We start from the raw sequence: 18,280 nt of genomic DNA, 5'->3' as shown, positions 1-18,280 counted from the left end.
GTAGGGGCCTTGATATTTGAAATTATGGGATTTTACGTGCCAAAATAACAATCTGATTATGAGGCACCTGTGCACCACAAACCATAAAACTCGTTTCACTGAGTGCAGGCGCAACGTCATCTATCAAATACCGCTCAGCTGTGGAAAATCTTATATAGGCCAAACGGGAGAGTGCTTCAGGCACGCCGTATAGTGGGGAGCTCAGGATTAATTTTAAACACCTCGGGTTCTTTAACATGCACCTAAATCTAGTTGCAAGGGTGGTTTTGAAGTGCTTTGACAAGCAATATTTTGTTCTCGGGAGACAGGTGATCATTCACATAAACAGTCCTGTCAAAGCTACCGGATAAGCGTATACATCATAAGTGCTCGGTCGAGCCTTACGCGCTTTACGGACAACAGTCATTTTTCTTGCCCGCAATAAGGCTGCGACCAAGCAGTTACTTTGCAATTCATCCTTCGCGTTTCGTTTGACGATGACGATGATCATGATCATCATCATCATTATTATTATGGTGATTATGATGATGCGTGTGGCTCTGCACTTTGAAACGGGTGGACAACTGCACACCGTCCTGTCCGATGCACTACTGTACATAAATAAATAGATGAACTTAGGCACACTTCACATAGCCAACGCCCCGCAAAAAGTGGCCTGAACAAATAACGACAGTAATAAAGAAATGCAACCGCTGGCGTGCGCAGAAACGCGCAGTCTCTACGAAATACGAGGTCCCCGTGCATATATTAAATTGCCCATTCTGTTCCTGGATCACATATGCACAGTATGTTCCCGAACCACCCGGGTCATAATCGCTCGCTGACGGACGATGCCCGTCAAGGGCGCCACGTCTCCAACGGGGACTGGCACAACCGCGCGGTGGCCCCCACCTGGCTCCTCGGCGAAGAACGATTCGAGGGTGTGCGGGTCGAACTTTCCCTGCGTCTGCATGTCCCAGCCGATGACCAGCATCAGGTAGAGCAGCCCGCTCAGGAAGAAGATGGTCAGGTCCCACACGTGCGAGCTGCTGCGCGGCGCGATTCCGGCGTGCTGCTCCTCGTACACGGGGCAGATGTGGTCGCACCGAACTGCGCGCCACGCGGTGTGCGTCAAATGGTGCGACGAATGCGGCGAATCAGATTGCGGTGGCAGTCTTGGAAAACTCCGCTGTCTGTTTGTTTCGCGGCTCTGTAGATTGCGCACAGAAGATGAAATGAAATTCAGACTTTGATTATCTTGAACCTCGCGATCTTTTTGCGTAATTGGGCCAATGTAACTCAGTGAAAATATCTTGAAGCTTGCCTTGTTCTATCTCTGGCTTTTAAAGAATTTAGCCCCCTTTTAGCCCAATTTAGCCGAACTGACGCCATTAACATTTTACGACGTCACGGAGGGCTGGCGCGATGACGTGGCGGCATCGTGACCCGTATTTCGTGTTTGAGTCTTTTCTGGTTTGGAAAGCCTGTTTACAGTAGAATGCTTCTTATTTTTTATTGTAAAAAAGGTAAATCACCAATACACACATAATTATTTTTCTCTTTTGTGTCGCTTTAAGGACAGAGAGTAAACGCAGCACGAAGGTAAACAAACGAGCTTATAGTGGCAGTAGGCACTGGTACGTTTCAAAGGGAGATGCTAATAAAATTCGTCCGCCCGTCCAGTGGCCCGTAGGTTGATGACTAGCGTATAAACGGATCTACGGTGCAGACTGGTAAGGGGCCACTGAAAGATTAGTGGCACAAATCAGTAAGAGAAAACACCCAATGAAGCGAACATAGACGTTTAAGTTATTTAATTTAACTTATTAAGTATTTAAAGGTAAAGACGAAGACGAAATGTCTAAAGGACGAGGAGCTTGGTGACACGTGACACCGGCTAGTTTCAAAGGCGACGCTTATTACGTCATCGCTAACAGTGACTACTATGAAGGCACAGCAGACGTCTTTTTGCTATTGCGCCTTAATGGCGTTTGTAAGCAGTATAACTAGATATTCTATTCGTACGCTGCGACTACAGCTCAGAAACGGACGAGATACGAATAACAGGCACCGACACACATTCGTCTCTAAATGAATCGTCTGTTTCTGTTACCAACAACAGGTGCCTCTGTATGTTCCTTCTCTATCACAACTAAACATCACCACGACCACATTTTCTTCTCTTCCCAACCTCACCCTATCCCACCCCGATCCCACCTTTTCTTGATAACCTACTCTGCGCACCACCTTATTAGACTCCCCCACATAGGGAGAGGAAGAGTGAGCTACACGTACATAAACGGCTACTAAGGAAAGCAGTTGCTGCCCTGACAGTCACCTTGTCGAAGCGTTAATTATAGAGCGACATTCCTTGTTCGGCTCCGGTTGATCGCGTACGCTCGGGTCACAGGAACCCCCGGCGTCGTTACAGACATAGGTAACGTAACAGTATAGAGGACGAGGTTTTAACGAAGAGTACGAAGTAGAGATAGACGAAATGCACGACTGCAACAACGCGAATCCCGCCCCGTTTCAAGGGGTGTACGCCATCAGGAATCGTCGATCATCATCATCATCATCACCACCCTTACCTTCGCAGCACTTGCGTATCCTGGAGACGATGTGCGCCTCACCGCGCGTCGTGGGGGTGAGGAAGGTGTAGTTGCAGACGTGCAGCAGGAACTCCGCCCCCAGGTGGCAGCAGGCGACGTACTCCAGGTACGCGCTGCGCAACTGGCCCGTGCCGCGGGCAAGCGTGAAGTGGGGCATGATGCGCAGCGGCAGCGAGCCGATCTCCAAGTAGCCGTCCAGGTCGCGCCGCGGCCGGTACGTCGACACCGTGCGCGGGGCGAACACGCTGATGCACACGTTCAGCACCGTGCCTGCGCCGCGACCTATGCGCATTAAACAACGCCGTTGGCCCCCCGGCCCGACCACCGCAAGCGTGTCACGTGTAGTGTGCCGAGTTCAGCGCCTCAAAAGTGTGGTCTAAGAGCGGGAACTTAACACATGACTTGGGATTTTTCGATACGCTGGAGCGAGCTTTTTGAGGTTGATAGTTCAAAAACCAATTAATAATTATTTATTATAGTAATCAGGTTCGAACTCCAACAACATTTTTTTTTTGTTCTCGTACAAATACTCTCTCCATGACCAAAAGCAAAGGCGAAGAAGTTTTTCTCATTTTCCGTGATGTGGAACTGTGTTTAGGCATTACAGGGTTAAGCAGAGAGAACTTAACGCGTAGCCTATAATAGCGTTTTTGGTACGCTTGAGATTTTTCAGTTGTAAAGAGTTCAGCAAACCAATTACTAAATTAATAATTACTGCACTAATTAAGTTATAACTCAAATAACATTTCACTGATATTTGTACACATGTACCTTCCACAGCCAGACATGGAGGTGAACACGCTCTTCAAAATGTCCGTCTTGTTAAGCTAAGTTTGGGCGCTGAAGTGTTAAAGGGGCAGTGTTTAGAAGAAAAGAAACGCTTTAAATCAGTTTAGAGAGATAACGCATCCTTTCAAAACTCTATTTTCGTAAGTTTCGTGATAATAAGTAGATTGTCAGAAGAGAAAATGAAGGTCAAATTTTCAACTCAATTTGGCGCTGAAAGCCCAGCGACTGTACTTTATTGTGATGTCACTCAATTCAATTTTTTTTTCTTTTCTGTTTTGGGTTATTTAGCTCAGTCAAATGTTTTGAAGCTTGCAAAGTTAACTCTATGGCTCTATTAGAATAAAATGCAGTCCATCTCCGCCTATAAGAAGATTAACTAGGCCGGAGCAGAGCTGGTCAAAATGCGTGACGTCATGGCGTATTGGTGCGTGAACTTCAAATTGCGTCTTTTCTGGCTTACCGAGCTTTCACTCAGTTTCAGTTTGATTATTACTCTTTAAATACAATGAATTGGTAAGCGCAAATATACAGACGAGGGTCCAAAAGTTAAAGACTGCAACGGGACCCTCGGTTAATAATAACAATGGAGAGATGTATTAAAGAAGAGCAAGCTAACTATAAGAAACAAACACCATCGTGAAAATACAACATAGAAAAATAAAATTAACGAAAACAAATTGTCTGTATACAAGCCTATAGTGCATAAAAAAAGAGCTGTCAATACATACAAATGGCAAATGTAGTGTAATGAATGACGTAAATTCAGTTATACATAGAAAACAGCTTAAGGGCATGACTAAATGTATGAAAGGATGAAGATTTTAAGCTGATGGGCAAATCATTCCACAGTTCTTTGCAGCGAATGATGATGTCGTTTTTCCATAGTTAGAATGAACCATAGGTAGTATAAAATTGGTGTTACGTGCAAACCTGGTATTATTGTTATTGATGAGGTGCCTGGAATCAATTAATAGTGCGGAACAGTACTAGTGTGTTCTTTCTTTTTCTTTTATTAAGAAGGGTAATTTATTACGTCTCACAGTATTTTTCTCTTTAGTATGTCGTTAAAGGTGCACATTTTCGCGCTGTATAGCTATCACTTTTTGCCCTAAACGATGTAAATATCCGCAGAAATCGGGCTGTACATGGAATATTTTTCGTCACGCCTGTAACGTTGTCATCAATCATGGCTCGCAGTAAAATTTACATTGTCCCTGTAAATTTTACGGCAATAATGATTCTACAATCAAACAGTACCAAAAATTACAAAACATCAATGCCGTCGCTGTTGCTACCATTAATCCCAGTAAATAGATCCATTTATCTATAAATGTCAGAATCTGCCCTTTGACCGTGTTTAGAGTGCACGCGCTATGTTATATGTCATAATGGCTTGATGTAAGCAGAACACTGGTTACATTAAGCGATTCTTAAAGATTGAGCTAAATTAGAGTTAGGTAAGTTATCTCCTCGGCAGCACATTATTGGTGGTGCGGTAACAGCTCTAGCTAAAATCCATTTATGAACATTCACTTGGCTACTGCACGGTGTACATCTCTCTCCCTCGCCCGCCTGTACACGCGGGAGGGTATAGCGACCAGGGGTAGTATTCCGGCATGGAAGAAGAAAACAGTTTAGAGAGAGCATTGTGCAATACTATTGAAGCCATATACGTATCGGCCCAACACACGATCGTCACATCAAATACCCCAGTAGTCTTTAGCGCTCCCATTCTGCAGGCGGCCGAACAACTGCCGCATCGATTACAAACCACCGCGAACAAACATTTAAGGCCAGTGCACCGAGTCTGAGAGGTCACATGTTCGGCCGGTACTGCGAGGGAAAAAAGCGAAGGGAACGGAGTGTTCGCTTGACAAGGTTGGCTACGTGACGTAATGTCCTCTCCTGCAGTTCATTTCCTTCCCCCGTGTATTCCGAACATTGTCAAATTCCCACATGTTGTCAAAGTTTGCAATGACGGAGTTTGAGCCAATCAGAGAGGCAGTAGCAGCCCGGTGGGCCCATCAGAGCTGCCAAGATGGTGAATTCAAACAACATGGCAGAATTTGGCAGTGTCCGGAATAGAACCACGGAAACTCGTTGCGCACGCTCTGTCTTCTCACTTCGACCACTGCAATCTCAGAGCGACAGAAGTGAGTTCGCGTAAACGCGGCTATACGTCTATAGCTTTACTAGAGTGGCTATTTGGGCTTGTTGGTGATCAATTCCGAGCAACAAACGTAGCGCATTGTGGCCGAGGACAAAAGAAACAGTGACAGGACACGCTTGTCGCTAAGTGTGTCCTGCACACTTAGCGCCAAGCACCATTTTTGTACTCGTCCCTCATATGTAAGTAACAGGTCGCAGCAACTGCCCTATAGCTGTTTCATCCCGACTTCTTCCTCGACAGGCTCACACCGGCTTCATGTAAACGAAATTTGATTCCAATATGCCCAGTAAAGTTATGCGCACTTTGAAATTCAACATTGTACCCTCCGCGATAGGAAGCGGTATGCATATACTCGATGTTGCACAAGCAGAGGTCTCACCGAAGAGAGCGCCGAAACTGACGAGAGAGAAGTAGGCGAGCAGGGACGACTCGAACATGAGAGAGGAGATGTACGTCACCGGGAAGAAGGCCCAGCCGAACATGAAGTAAAGCCCGAAGGTGGTGCCTGCGAGCCCAGGTGGCGTCAGAAACTGGCAAAATGCATACCAGAGTCGGATAAAGGACACTGTTCCTGAAAGGTGTAGAAAAGCACAGCTGTGGTTGAATGGCCTTTGCGCTCGGCTACTGAGTACAGTGTAGCGGGTTCTATTCCGAGCGGTGGCGATCGCATTAGAGTGGCGTTAGATTTATATGCGCGTTAAGGAATCACAGGCGGTAAAAAAATATCGGTGCCCTCTGCTACCGCGTATACCTGATAGCCTCAGTGCTGCATTGAGTGACTCAATCCCAATGAATGAATGGCACTTGCGAATGCTACGTACCACCCACTCTAATAGAGAGATGCGTCTTAGCCGCTCAATACGCGATAGGCGCGATATAATGATCGCCGCGGTATGAAGACGCGCGGGCTCGCGCTGCGTGCGCTGGTGCTCGTAGTGGCCGGCGCACCTGGCACGTGACAGACAGTCATAACAAACCCGCTTTTGATCGAACCTGACGTATACCCCGTCTACGCTCCGCTGCGTCCAAGGTCGTAACGTCTTAAGCTATTTAGTAGTGTGGTTTGCTGGGCCAGTTGGTGCATGGTGAACGTATAAGGAGTTCCAGCAAGTAAACACGGGCGCGAGCACAAGTAACAAGAAACGGACAGGACAACGCTTTTAAAGCGAAAGCTTTACTGGCCGCGAACTTGCGATTTCGCTGTGGCCGGGCACCGAGGAGGCACATGACGTCACACCGCGTTCCTACACAGTGTTCCTCGTCGTTGCGCTCGCCTCCGCTCACTTCGCCAGCTGCGTCGCATGCCTGATAACATGTCGGGGGATTGAAAAGGAGAGCTCGCGTGCGCCGCAACCACAGTTGAGGCGGCAGTATGGACGGCGACAATTTTGATAAGCAGGAGGAGGCGACATGGGAACGAGATGAAGAGGAAGCGAATCGCCCAGGAAACAGACGAACAGCGCGCCGAACGACTGGCTAAACGCCGCAACATAGCTAGACAACCAGACTAACCTGGACTTGCAATCAAGATTAACCAAGTCTAACCATGCTATGCCTTAGCTTTCGCTACGTATATCCTGGCATAGCCGAGCTAAGCCACTGCCAATTTTTTACTTGTGTTCGCGTCCGTACTTGCTGGAACCCCTTATACATCTTAGGCTATTATGTTAGGTCACATTGTAGCGCGAAAATGAGAAATAACATACAAGTGGCCAAGTACACAGAGACCACTCGGCCTGCTAAATGTGTACGAAAGTAAGCGGGCGCGCGTCCTCAGAGAACTTTCTTTTTTCATTAATATCTTAAGTTTTCATTCGTGGTCAAAAAAAAAAACCTACCCACACAACCCAGTAGCCTGTAGAGAATCTAAATCATTGAGAATAATGAATTTGTAGATAAGACATGGTGCACATCCACTGAGAAATACTGTGTACTACATAAAACTTTCACGCATCCGAGTTGCTCACTTAAGTCATTCAGCACGGGATGTAAAATGGCGATTATGCTTCCTCAAAGCTTCAGCTTTTTTCTTTATTATTGGCGCGATAAAACATAAACTTATGACATTTATGAAATTTATGAAATATATGACACATACGTAAAATATGCTATATATATATATATATATACCATACGTATATATTCTGCGTATGTCTTGTTCTATGATTGACCAATTCCTCGTCGGAAGAAAAAGTAATGTAAGGAACACGCATGGGGGGGGGGAGGGGACGTGGACTAGCCTTAGGCTAGTCCACGCATGCACGCATGCACTACCGCAGTCCACGCATGCACGCAGTCCACGCATGCACGCAGTCCACGCATGCACCAGCAATCATTGACATGCTAACTGAACCGTAATACGTATTTGCAGCTCTCGTAGATAATATTTCCCTTTAGTAATTTTTATAGGCAAACCTGCGGTCACTGCAGCGTCATTGATCGAACGACCGGCCGTCTCCTCACTTTGGACAAGATCCTCCCGCCCCATTGATGCCAGGGCACATTCCCCCCAGGGTTCCCTCTTGCTGTCGCGATGCGCCGATCCCTCTGCATCATTTCTCGAAAGTATGCACACGCAGTGACGTAATAACTCCTCGGACGTACAACTGCCGGATAGATGCGGTCGCCCATCAGATTTTGCAGGGTTCGAATCCATGATAATGTAAGTACTGTGGTGGACAAGCTTAGACTCTACTCTCCGCGAACCCACAACTTTTGCCCCGCTCCCACCTTCCCAATTCGCCAAACAAATTCAATTTCTTTATCGCTTGAGGATGACAGAGGAAGTTGCATCCCGATTTGCAACAGTGCTGCACGTGGAGGCGGATACAGAGTCAATCTTCTTCGATACAGAGACAATTCTGTATACAAACGCACACCTCAGAACAAACGCACTTCGTTCGTACTTACGCCCGTGCTAGCATGTTTGCCTTTCAGTAAACACGAATCCCTTTACCCTCTACAGCCTACACGGACGCGGCTTCTTACTCCAGACGCGCAGCCACAACAGTCACCGTAGTCGTCAACAAAGAACATCGGAGCAGCATTTCGCTCACACGAAACAATCCCCTCCAAGCCGAGGAAGTGGCCATAGTCCTCGCGCTCTCCCAAACAGAGGTTGAAGTCATAGTGACTGACTCCCAACAGGCGTGCCGCAACTTTGCTAGCGACAGAATTCATACCACTATGCTCCGGATCATCAATCAAAAGCCGCCAACGAGATCAGTCATGATCATCTGGGCGCCAGCTCATCAAGTCATTCCTGGCAACGAGGTCGCCAACCACGTGGCTCGAGATCTGACCCACCGAGCCGACGCCGAGGAATCTGAACCCGAGCGCATGCACCCTCTAGTCTCGTACCAAGACATCACACAACACTACAAGCTAACCCGCAGAACATACGTACCCCCACACAAGTCACTACCTAGAGGGCAGGAGCGATTCCTCCGAGCTCTATAGGTTAATACATTCCCCCACCCAAACAGAAATCACCTCATAGACACCACACAATTCTCTCCGCAATGCCGCTTCTGCGGAGAGCCCGGGTCCCTCAGGCACATAGTAGGGGGTTGCAGAGCGGCACCATTAAATCCTCCGAACCCTTACCCCACTAACGAGCTTTGGGAGAGAGCCTTGGCCAGTTCCGACCTCGAGGATCAGCAACGGCTGATTGCGAGGGCCCAGGACGCGGCCCGAGCTCAAGGCATTCTGGAATGAGGACGCCTCTCCAAAGCTGCATTCACCCAATAAAAATGTTTATTCTCTCTCTCTCCCGATTAGCTTGCTTAACTTTCTCCGCTTATATTCAAGGCTGCAAAGCAACCGGACGTACAGGCGCCAGGGCGTGACATCGCAGGAGAGGAATAAACCACGTGTGACTGAAAGTCACCGCTAGCGAGACCTGAGCTTTGGGAAAACTTATTCGTTCGTCACTCAACCGGCCACTCTCGGACAACGTTGCGGTGAAGTCCTTGAAGAAGCGACGGCTAACTAGCTTTCAGGAATCATGTCACAAAAAAAGCACCAAAATTATCTTCATATGCAAGAACAACGTGAAGACACCGGCGTACCAAGCCTGTAGTGGTCCCTGCAGAACCAAATGTCCCGGTCGAGGAACAGCAGCGGCAGCGTGCAGAACAGGGAAGACACGACGTGCGTCAGCAGGTCCGTGGCGAAGGTGGCCAGCCAGTATCGCTCGGAAGACAGGCCGGTCATGAGCTGCAACAGCTTGAGGCCGCTCACGCGCTCCTTGACCGGCAGGTCGACGTACGCCGAACCGGTCAGCGACATCGACACCGGAACCAGCACCATGCTGGCCAGTCGCTGTGCGAAGATGGCCGTGTGCAGCTCGAACGCCGCGCTGTCCACCGCTGCCACCATCACCTGGTTCACCTTGTCCGCTGGGAAAATGGCGCCGCACATAGAGGCACAGTTGCGGTCTGGGCGCGAAGCTCTGGGGTGCTCCAGGTAATTTGATTGCTTGCTCGTTTTGTTTGTTTGTTTGTTTTTAATATGAAAACGGGAGCACCAGTCATTGTTTTAGAACGTAATGCATTCTAGATATTATGCTTTCTTAAATGCAGCGTAGAACGATGCTTCAAAGGCTCTTTGTGCTCGAGCCCAGATTGTTCTGCGCGCATACGTCATCACAGCAGTCACGTATCACAGACAGAGGACTCCGGATAAACTACACTCGTTTAAACGGTAGTGCCGGATAAGAGGAACAATGGTGACAACCTTGATTACAGGACAATAGGAACGATGTTAGCAAACTTGGATTAAACGGAACACATCTTTTTGTGACTCCGGTTAAACTGAACTTTAACCGAAACTACCACCTGCCTCATCGGCACACGTAACAGAAAAAGTCCGACAGAAATGTCAAATCCTGATGCTATAAATAATGAAAAAAAAAATCAAGTACATTAGGCAGTTGTGCTAAACTTAATACAAATTAAAGGTATTAAATTAAATTTCAACGCTGTCTCCCTCACGAGATCTTCGCAAGGCGAATAACAATACCTGAAGCGGGAGAGAGCGCTACGGAGTAGGTGATCTTGCAGCCATGCTGCCACTGCTGCTTCATTCATACCGCCAGGAATAAGAGACCTCAGATGATGCCCTTGTTGAGGAGGCAGTTAAACATGTTATCGGTGAACTTCGTAACCAAGAATATGTATCTGTTGATGAATACAGATATTACTGCCCCATGTGTGCATTACTGTGCGCCAAAGACGCTACAGTATTAGAAGATAAGCGCATGTAACGTCTCTCTCTCTCTCTCTCTCTCTCTCTCTCTCTCTCTCTCTCTCTCTCTCTCTCTCTCTCTCTCTCTCTCTCTCTCTCTCTCTCTCTCTCTCTCTCTCTCTCTCTCTCACCACAGTAATATCAAAACATTCCGACGCTTTTCGAATAAAACGATTCTTGGCAATTTTCGCGTCCTTCGCTTAAACAAAACTTCGTATAAACAGAACAATTTCTCTATCCCTTCGAGTTTCGTTTCCTGCTGCAACCTGTAGTTCTACTACCACTAATGCAATCTGTTGTAATATGCTATAATCTGTTTCTACGGTAACATGCTGTTCCGAAGGCGGCTTTTTTGCGTCAGCACTGGTACCAGTAATCATGGTAGCAAAATTTCACAGCTTAAAGACTTAATGTTGTTTGAATCTTCGTTAGAGTTTTAGATTAATTATAAACGCAAGAAACCACAGCTCTTTCTTTCAAATTTATATTTTGATGATGTTTCTTTGTTTACTATAGCTTTCTAAATTCCTTCCCCTAGAGTTCGCTAAAATTCAGTTGCTCTGCCCTCATGCATGAGTGCGGCGCGCTGTCATCTGCTTCGGGTATTTAGGACAACCTTAATGGGCGTCGTGAGGTTCAACTCGATATTTACAGCTGACGCTCAAAGAAAGCAGCATAGCGACTTCCTCGTTGTTTAGTCGGTGAGTTAAGGTAAGGTATATGGACGGTGCCCTGAGAAGCTCAACGGCATCGCAATAAGAACACGCTAAGGTGTTTTGCGTTTATATGGAAATCACTGCCTACTGATTTCTGAAAGCTTCTAACCCCCATTTAAGCGCTGCTAAAATTGGGATCAATACTTAGCCACGTGGGCGTGTGTTCAAACAGTGGCGGTTACACTCGACAGAAGTAAATTATACCGAGCAAGCACAATGTCTGCGCCATTCCCCCTGCCGTTCGTAAACAGGATCTCACAAGCAGAAGGGGAGCTCGCAGGCAATTTCCGCTTTGGTGTGTAGCTTAGCACTTATTTACATTTGCTTCAGAACGTGCGTAGCAGACGACGCGTGCGGGCCTCGATGACGCAGCATATCGTGCGAAGGCAGGTTCTCAGAGCGCACGGGCTCCGCATGCTTAAATCAATACCTGGTGCCGCCGTTATACTGCGCTCGTCGCACCAGATGTCACCAGCTTCCGCGTTAAAGCCAAACGGTCATGATTAAAAAGTGGGGCACGAAAAGCGTGGAGAGGGGGACCCCTGGAGTTCACCCACTTTACAAGGAAACCCTAAAGAAGTATCGCCCAAATTGCTTAGACTGGTAAGGCTTCGAAACCATATCTTTGTAGTTAACGAGAAGAAGCGAAACCAAAGGACCCGATTTCTGTTAGTAACAACCATATTAAGCCACATAATAACAATAATAATAATAAGAAAGCCAAGGAAAGCATAGGACAGGTTTTTCGTTGTTTTGATTGAAGTGCAGGAATAAGCTAAAGGGAAATGAAAGTAGACGAAGAAACAACTCTCCGCAGGTGAGAGCCGAGCCAACATTCTCGGAATTACGCTCGCGTTGCTCTACAAATCGAGCTGTGGCGGTGACTGTTCGTACGTCCACATTCTCGGGTATTTATTAGGATTGTAGGAATGTGACATTTTTGGTCCTAGGCGAAGTCGAAGCGAATAGTAATTAGTGTGGTATAATTTCGAAGCGAACAGTTCGAATATTTGCGACCTTTTCATAAAAACTCGATGCAAAAGCCAGATGTCGACAAACTTTTAAAACAAAGTTGGCTCTTTACGTGTCAGAAAAGAAGCTGGTTCATCTCTGGAGTGCTTATTTTCAAAGTGCCATTATTCAGGAATTTTCTTGGAAAAATTCAAGCCGGTCATTTCTTATAACTCCAGAAGCAGAGTAATTTTTTTACAAGCTCTTGCTCACTCACTGTTGTGTTTCAGTCTGCTTCAAATTTTGTGGAGGTTGAGGCCGCGTTCGCACGCCGTGCGTCATCGCAGCAATGCTGTGGAGTGCGACTTTGATTGCGCGACGCCGGCAGTTTATGCTGTGCCGGGTAAATTCAGCTGGATGCTTTTCGTGTAACCATTTCCTTCCTGTAAGCGCACAGACGAACTTGGTAGGTGCGTTCGCCGCCCTTGTGGTTCTCAGCGCGCACATCTCGACGCCCATCATTGCGAAGCGGCAAACTTCCCGCGGCTGTTTGCCGTCCACCGCCGTGACGCGACTAGACCACCAAAACTGAAACTGTCGATTATGTATGTTTTAAAATTTATCATATTTTGCGCGAATAACACGCACCGAACTTTTTTTTTTTATTATTGAACAATAAAAGCGGGGTGCGTGAAGAGAAATTTCTGCTTAAGTGTTGGTTCACGGCAGCGCAAATTTCACCTTGAGGTGTGCTTTCACGGCACTATGATCTACGCTGCCGTGAAGTTATCTTTAGGGCAAAGTTCTTCGTCATCACCGGCGCCGTAGGGGTGGGGATCAGAGCCACTAACTGAAGATACAATCTGGACGATGCGTGCATACGCGAATGGAGACTGCTTTTTAAAAGATTTGGGTGTTGTATGTAGTTATTTCCGCGGATTATACGCGCACATTTCCTTTCTTTACGAAGTGTTGCAATTAGGGCTGCGGGTTATTCGGGGTAAAATAATCATGTGTTTGTTTCGAATACTTCGAAAGCCTCGAATACTGAAATCCGAGCCGAAGCGAATATGGAATGTCATATATGCTATCGAATATTCGAGAATATCAAATATTCGTATGTATTCATGTATGCGTACAAGATCTAAGCCGGGCCCGCCTTGATGGTTTAGCGGCTGTGGTGTTGCGCTGCTAAGCACGAGGTAACAGGGTCGAACTCAGCGCATTTCGATGGGAGCGAAATGCGAAAATATCCGTGTCCCATTCATATGCACATGAAAGATCCCCAGGTGGTCAAAATTATTTCGTAGTCCCCCACTACAGCCTGCCTAATAATCAAATCGTAGTTTTGGCACGTAAAACTCCAGAATTCATTCAAGATCTCAGCTAGGAATTGTTAGCCAGCACCAGTCATGACCATGGTGAAGAATGTGCTACATCCTTTTGACCGACGGTATCACATACTACATGAACCTCTAGGAGCAAGCAGCTGACCAATAAACACTCGTATGCTACCTGAAGGCATCGAACTTGCCGGAGTTGAGACCCTCGATCGCCCAGCAATGAACGAGACAAAAAGAAACCAAAGGGCCCAGAATAAAAAATGAAAGCAAGTTTTCTTTTTTTCCCCGACAAAATCAGTGCCGACACGTCGGTGTGGCGGCACATATTTCAAAGCATTTCTTAATATTTGGCCCGTTGTGGCGGAGACGTTATTTACGCCTGGCAAGTTTAGGCTTTGGTTTTGTTAAAATGACATGCAGTCCGTGATTACTGATAAAAAATTAACTAGGTCTGAGCAGATGCTGTCACAATCTATGACGTCACGGCGGGCTGGTGCATGAACCTCAAGGCGGCGTCGCCACCGGTCTTTAGTTTTAGCTGTTCATCATCTTATTTTCTTTAAGAGTGGCTTTTTCGTTACTGCACAGATGCTGAACTCATTTTTCTTTCTCTTCCGTGTCTGTAGGAAACAAAACCACAAAGGAAAAGCGAGTTCATCAGAGCGGAGACTCACGCGTTGGTCCCTGAGGAGTCTTGAAATTTGGGAACAGCGCCTCGACGCGCGTCCACGCCAGCGTGCCGGTGCGAAGGTACATCTCCTCGGCACCCAGCATCAACACCTGCAGGAACAGCAGCACCGGAACCACCACGTAGCTGCGCCGCAGATACGTCGTCTTCTTGGTCATTATGGCGCCAACTTGAGCTCTGAACAGGTCATTCCGTATTTCGGGCGCCTTCGCGTCTGGAGACGGCACGTCGCCTGCGTCGTGCAGTTCGTTGGGACGTTGTCACACGTGACACGATGCTCGGTGTGCTCCGGAAAGATGCCACCTGTGCATCGGCGCACGTGGCCCGCGCATCGCAATCTGCGCATCTTACTGGCACCAAAAAGTTCCCTGAAATGCATTCAGTGGTCGAAATTTCTGGAGTCCCCCACTACGGCGTGCCTCGTTATCATATCGTGGTTTTGGCATGTAAAACCCTAGCATTTAATTATTTAGCAGGAGAGACTTAAAGAAGATCCTCAATGCAGTTCAGGAACTCTTCAGTTACACGTGACACCTCGTTTTTATTGCTTCCAAAGCGAGCAAGTCTGTAGATTGAAAGAGCAGGAATATCTCGATGCAAAGATGACTCTTGCTTCAGATGCTGCAGTACGTCAACGTGGCGACACATACACCGGGTGCGTGTTGTTGTTGTTGCTATTGTTTTTGTTGTTTTGTTCTATTTTTTTATAAAATATTTCTACCAAACGCAGAAGTAGATACTGATACGGCGCTTTCTGCCTGTAAAGCATATTCTGCGACGTGCTCTATCAGTATCTGCCGTGACCATGCCATCAACTTCGTCCCGCGCTTTGTCAAGGGGCCTTCTCGTAGAGAAACTTTTTTGACATTCCCGGTGCACTCGGCTTCGATATTGTTTGTATAAAGCGCTGAAATTTAATGCTGAATATCTCGATCTGGGTGTGACATTTAAGACAAAAATAAACATGGGAATGCATTGAAATGTGGCTGCCTCCCACTTTTCCCTATATATAACTGCCCCCCCCCCCGAGCTTCTAGAAAGAAGTTAATTAACAAAAGTTTCTTAATTAGTCTTCTCAAGGTCACGTTATTAGCGGCAAAGTACGTCCGCCCCAACTCACAACTCTTCTACAAAAACACCACGTTCGCTACACTCAGCAAAGTATAAAAGCAAACACCTTGCATGTCTAAGAGCGCGTAAGATCGAATTATTTTCGTCAGATACACGGCAAGTGGCTGAAGGTTTTCGAAAGCATTGAGAAGCGCCACTCGGGTGTCACTTACCCTTGTCCTCCTCCGCAGCAGCGGTGTCGCCTTTCTCGAGTGTCTCGTCCAGCCTGTTACAAGAGAAAAGCCAGCCGAATGAAAAAGACGTGTTTACGCCCTGTTCATTCGCGAGATGACTGGTGCCAAGGTTAGCACAGCGCTGGAACGTTTCGCGGGCAGTGAACGTTTCGCGGGCAAGTGACGATATGTAGCCGGCTCGAAAGGGGGCTCGAAGAATAGCGTGGGAACCGGAGCATTACTTACGTGAGTAATCGCCATTGCGTGTTTCATTTCATGTTATGTGGGAGAGTCACTTTTGGTGAATTTTGGTAATTATTTCTCGTGCCATACCACGCTCACCGGGGACGTTTCATCAAAAAGAAAATTAAATTACGCGTATTAACATCACGTATTAGCATTACCATTAAGGAACATGTGTTGATAAATGTGAAATACGTGAAACCATTCGGCAACTGCAATGCTTAAAATAAACTGATTAATGACAAGGTAAAGGAGTGTGCATGATATTTTTGATACTTTTGCGTTATATGTGGGCTCCACACCTCTGTACCTACTTGAAATGCTGGCAAATCTAAAAGCGCCTATACAGCTAGTTTCGATACAACCAGATGTCATGTAGGAGAAGGATGTTACATACGGGAACATGACATCACGACGTCTTGACACTCGCTGCGTCTCGCTCACTCGTCTGTTATGCTGCTCCATCGGGCCTCACAACGGAGCCGAAATAAGAAATCCAACATTCACACACGAGAATGTAAACAGGTAAGCCTTTCATAAACGCTATCATAAGAAGCCAGTACCAGTATTTGAACCTATGGATCAATCATATGTGCTGTTCCGCAGAGATGAGGCGACACCGTGCCACGGTGCTGCTAGTTACTAATACGTCCAAGGAAAGTTGCGTTCGAAAAATTACCAGCCCAAGCACTCCGTACAGATGGTTAACCAGCGAAGCTGAAACGTGCGGCCCCGGTGTTTATCACAGGGTTCATTAAACAATAGTTCATTAATGTCCTTTTCAATTATTCATTACATAACTATGGTTATTAAATAATTATTTAATTGGTCACTAGTAATTAATTAATTGGTTAGTTAATTACTGACGGTGAAGAACATGGGAGTAGTGGCACGAGCGCGTTCGCGTGGTAGCGCCGAGGTGCGCTAGCGAGCCAGCAGTGGAAGAAGACGACGACGCTGGAGGCAATCCTGATGATGATAGCTTTTCCTACACGCGGACAAGATACTAGGGAAACTAGCCCTTAACACCTTCGCTGTGGAAAAAGAAGTGACGACATACACACATGCATATGTTTAAGTTGTGTTTATCATTGCAGCTGAACTGTACTTCAGTTACGATTGCCTACGTAGGTAAATAAGCAATGGCGCCGAAGTGGCTATAGCAACGGTAGAATAACCGGTGATGTAGCGGTCAGTCGCTCGCCCCTGAACGGCCTGGTCGATTTTCTGGAGTGACAGTCATCCACTGATAAGTATACCCTTCCGTTGCAATTTAGAGGCGGTTCAATAAAGAACAGATTACAAAGTGATATGTTTCTCAATATAGCACACATTTTGTTCAAAACAGCCTGCTGTTGGCATGTGTGGCTCCCGTGTAGGTCAGGAAACGGTATAGAGCGTCACGACTTCTCGCTTCTCGCGCTGTCTCTTAAAGTGTCACTCTCGTGACAGACTGGCGCGCTGTTGAACTCACTTGGAAAGCAAGATCAACCTCTGCAACCAGCTCAACCTTGGACGAGCTCGAATTATTGCACGCTATACACTTGGATTTTACATTGAACAGAGCGCCAACGAAACTGTGGTCTTTTGGGGACAAGCCGTGCAGCAGTTGTCGATCTGTATACTTACGCGCGTGTCCTGCCCTGATCTTTTCTCTCTCTCTCTTTCTTTTTTCTTTACATGAGAAGTCCGTAATACTGGCTATCCAAACAAACAACAACGAAATTAAATTCTGCAATCCAGGAAGCAGAATCTATCCGGAGATACAATCGACCAATATTTGCGAGCTGTGCTCAGACGTAGCTAACTCAGAACACATACGCTCTGGCGGTGCCCCGCGTTACGTGACGGCGTCACGTCGTCCAAATGGCCCGATCGTGAAGCACATCCATACGGGCTGTCCATCGGGCCCTCGACGCAGCAGAGAGGCTCGGCCTTTCTGTACCGCTGTTTCTGTGCTGACGCGCGTTCCGAAAGACTAGAATAAAGTTTTACCATACCATACCATCCCAGGAAGCAAAACGTGAAGGCTGTTATTGCACAAAACGAGACAAACGCAACAGCTCGTACGTGAGACCGTCAGCGGAAGTGCAGCGCGCAGCAGAAAAGCGAGAAAACAAAAGGAATGCGGGCCCGTGACTTAAGTGTCACGCGATCCTCGAGGTCTGTTATGGGAGAACGCAGGGAAGGAATTTCCCTTGCGAAGGCTAGACGGGGCGAGTGGAGAGAGCGTCTTGCTTGGCAGTGGAGCCCGCCTGC

At 47.0% G+C, this 18,280-nt stretch overlaps 1 protein-coding gene across 1 annotated transcript in view; it reads right to left on the bottom strand.

Annotated features, from left to right (window-relative positions):
- The window catches only part of LOC142575272 (phospholipid-transporting ATPase ABCA3-like), a 55,973-nt gene that overhangs the window by 16,757 nt on the left and 20,936 nt on the right, over positions 1–18,280 (bottom strand). The window contains exons 13-18 of the mRNA XM_075684489.1: positions 15,779–15,831; positions 14,482–14,727; positions 9,621–9,950; positions 5,930–6,055; positions 2,571–2,861; positions 892–1,089 (exon numbers count right to left, since the gene is read on the bottom strand). Of these exons, the coding sequence (XP_075540604.1) occupies positions 892–1,089; positions 2,571–2,861; positions 5,930–6,055; positions 9,621–9,950; positions 14,482–14,727; positions 15,779–15,831 (1,244 nt within the window). The remainder of the gene's footprint in view (positions 1–891; positions 1,090–2,570; positions 2,862–5,929; positions 6,056–9,620; positions 9,951–14,481; positions 14,728–15,778; positions 15,832–18,280) is intronic.

Source organism: Dermacentor variabilis, chromosome 3 (assembly GCF_050947875.1).
Source record: "Dermacentor variabilis isolate Ectoservices chromosome 3, ASM5094787v1, whole genome shotgun sequence".
Classification (NCBI taxonomy): domain Eukaryota; kingdom Metazoa; phylum Arthropoda; class Arachnida; order Ixodida; family Ixodidae; genus Dermacentor; species Dermacentor variabilis.
Note: the sequence above shows the minus strand (reverse complement) of the source record. Positions and strands in the feature narration are given on the sequence as shown.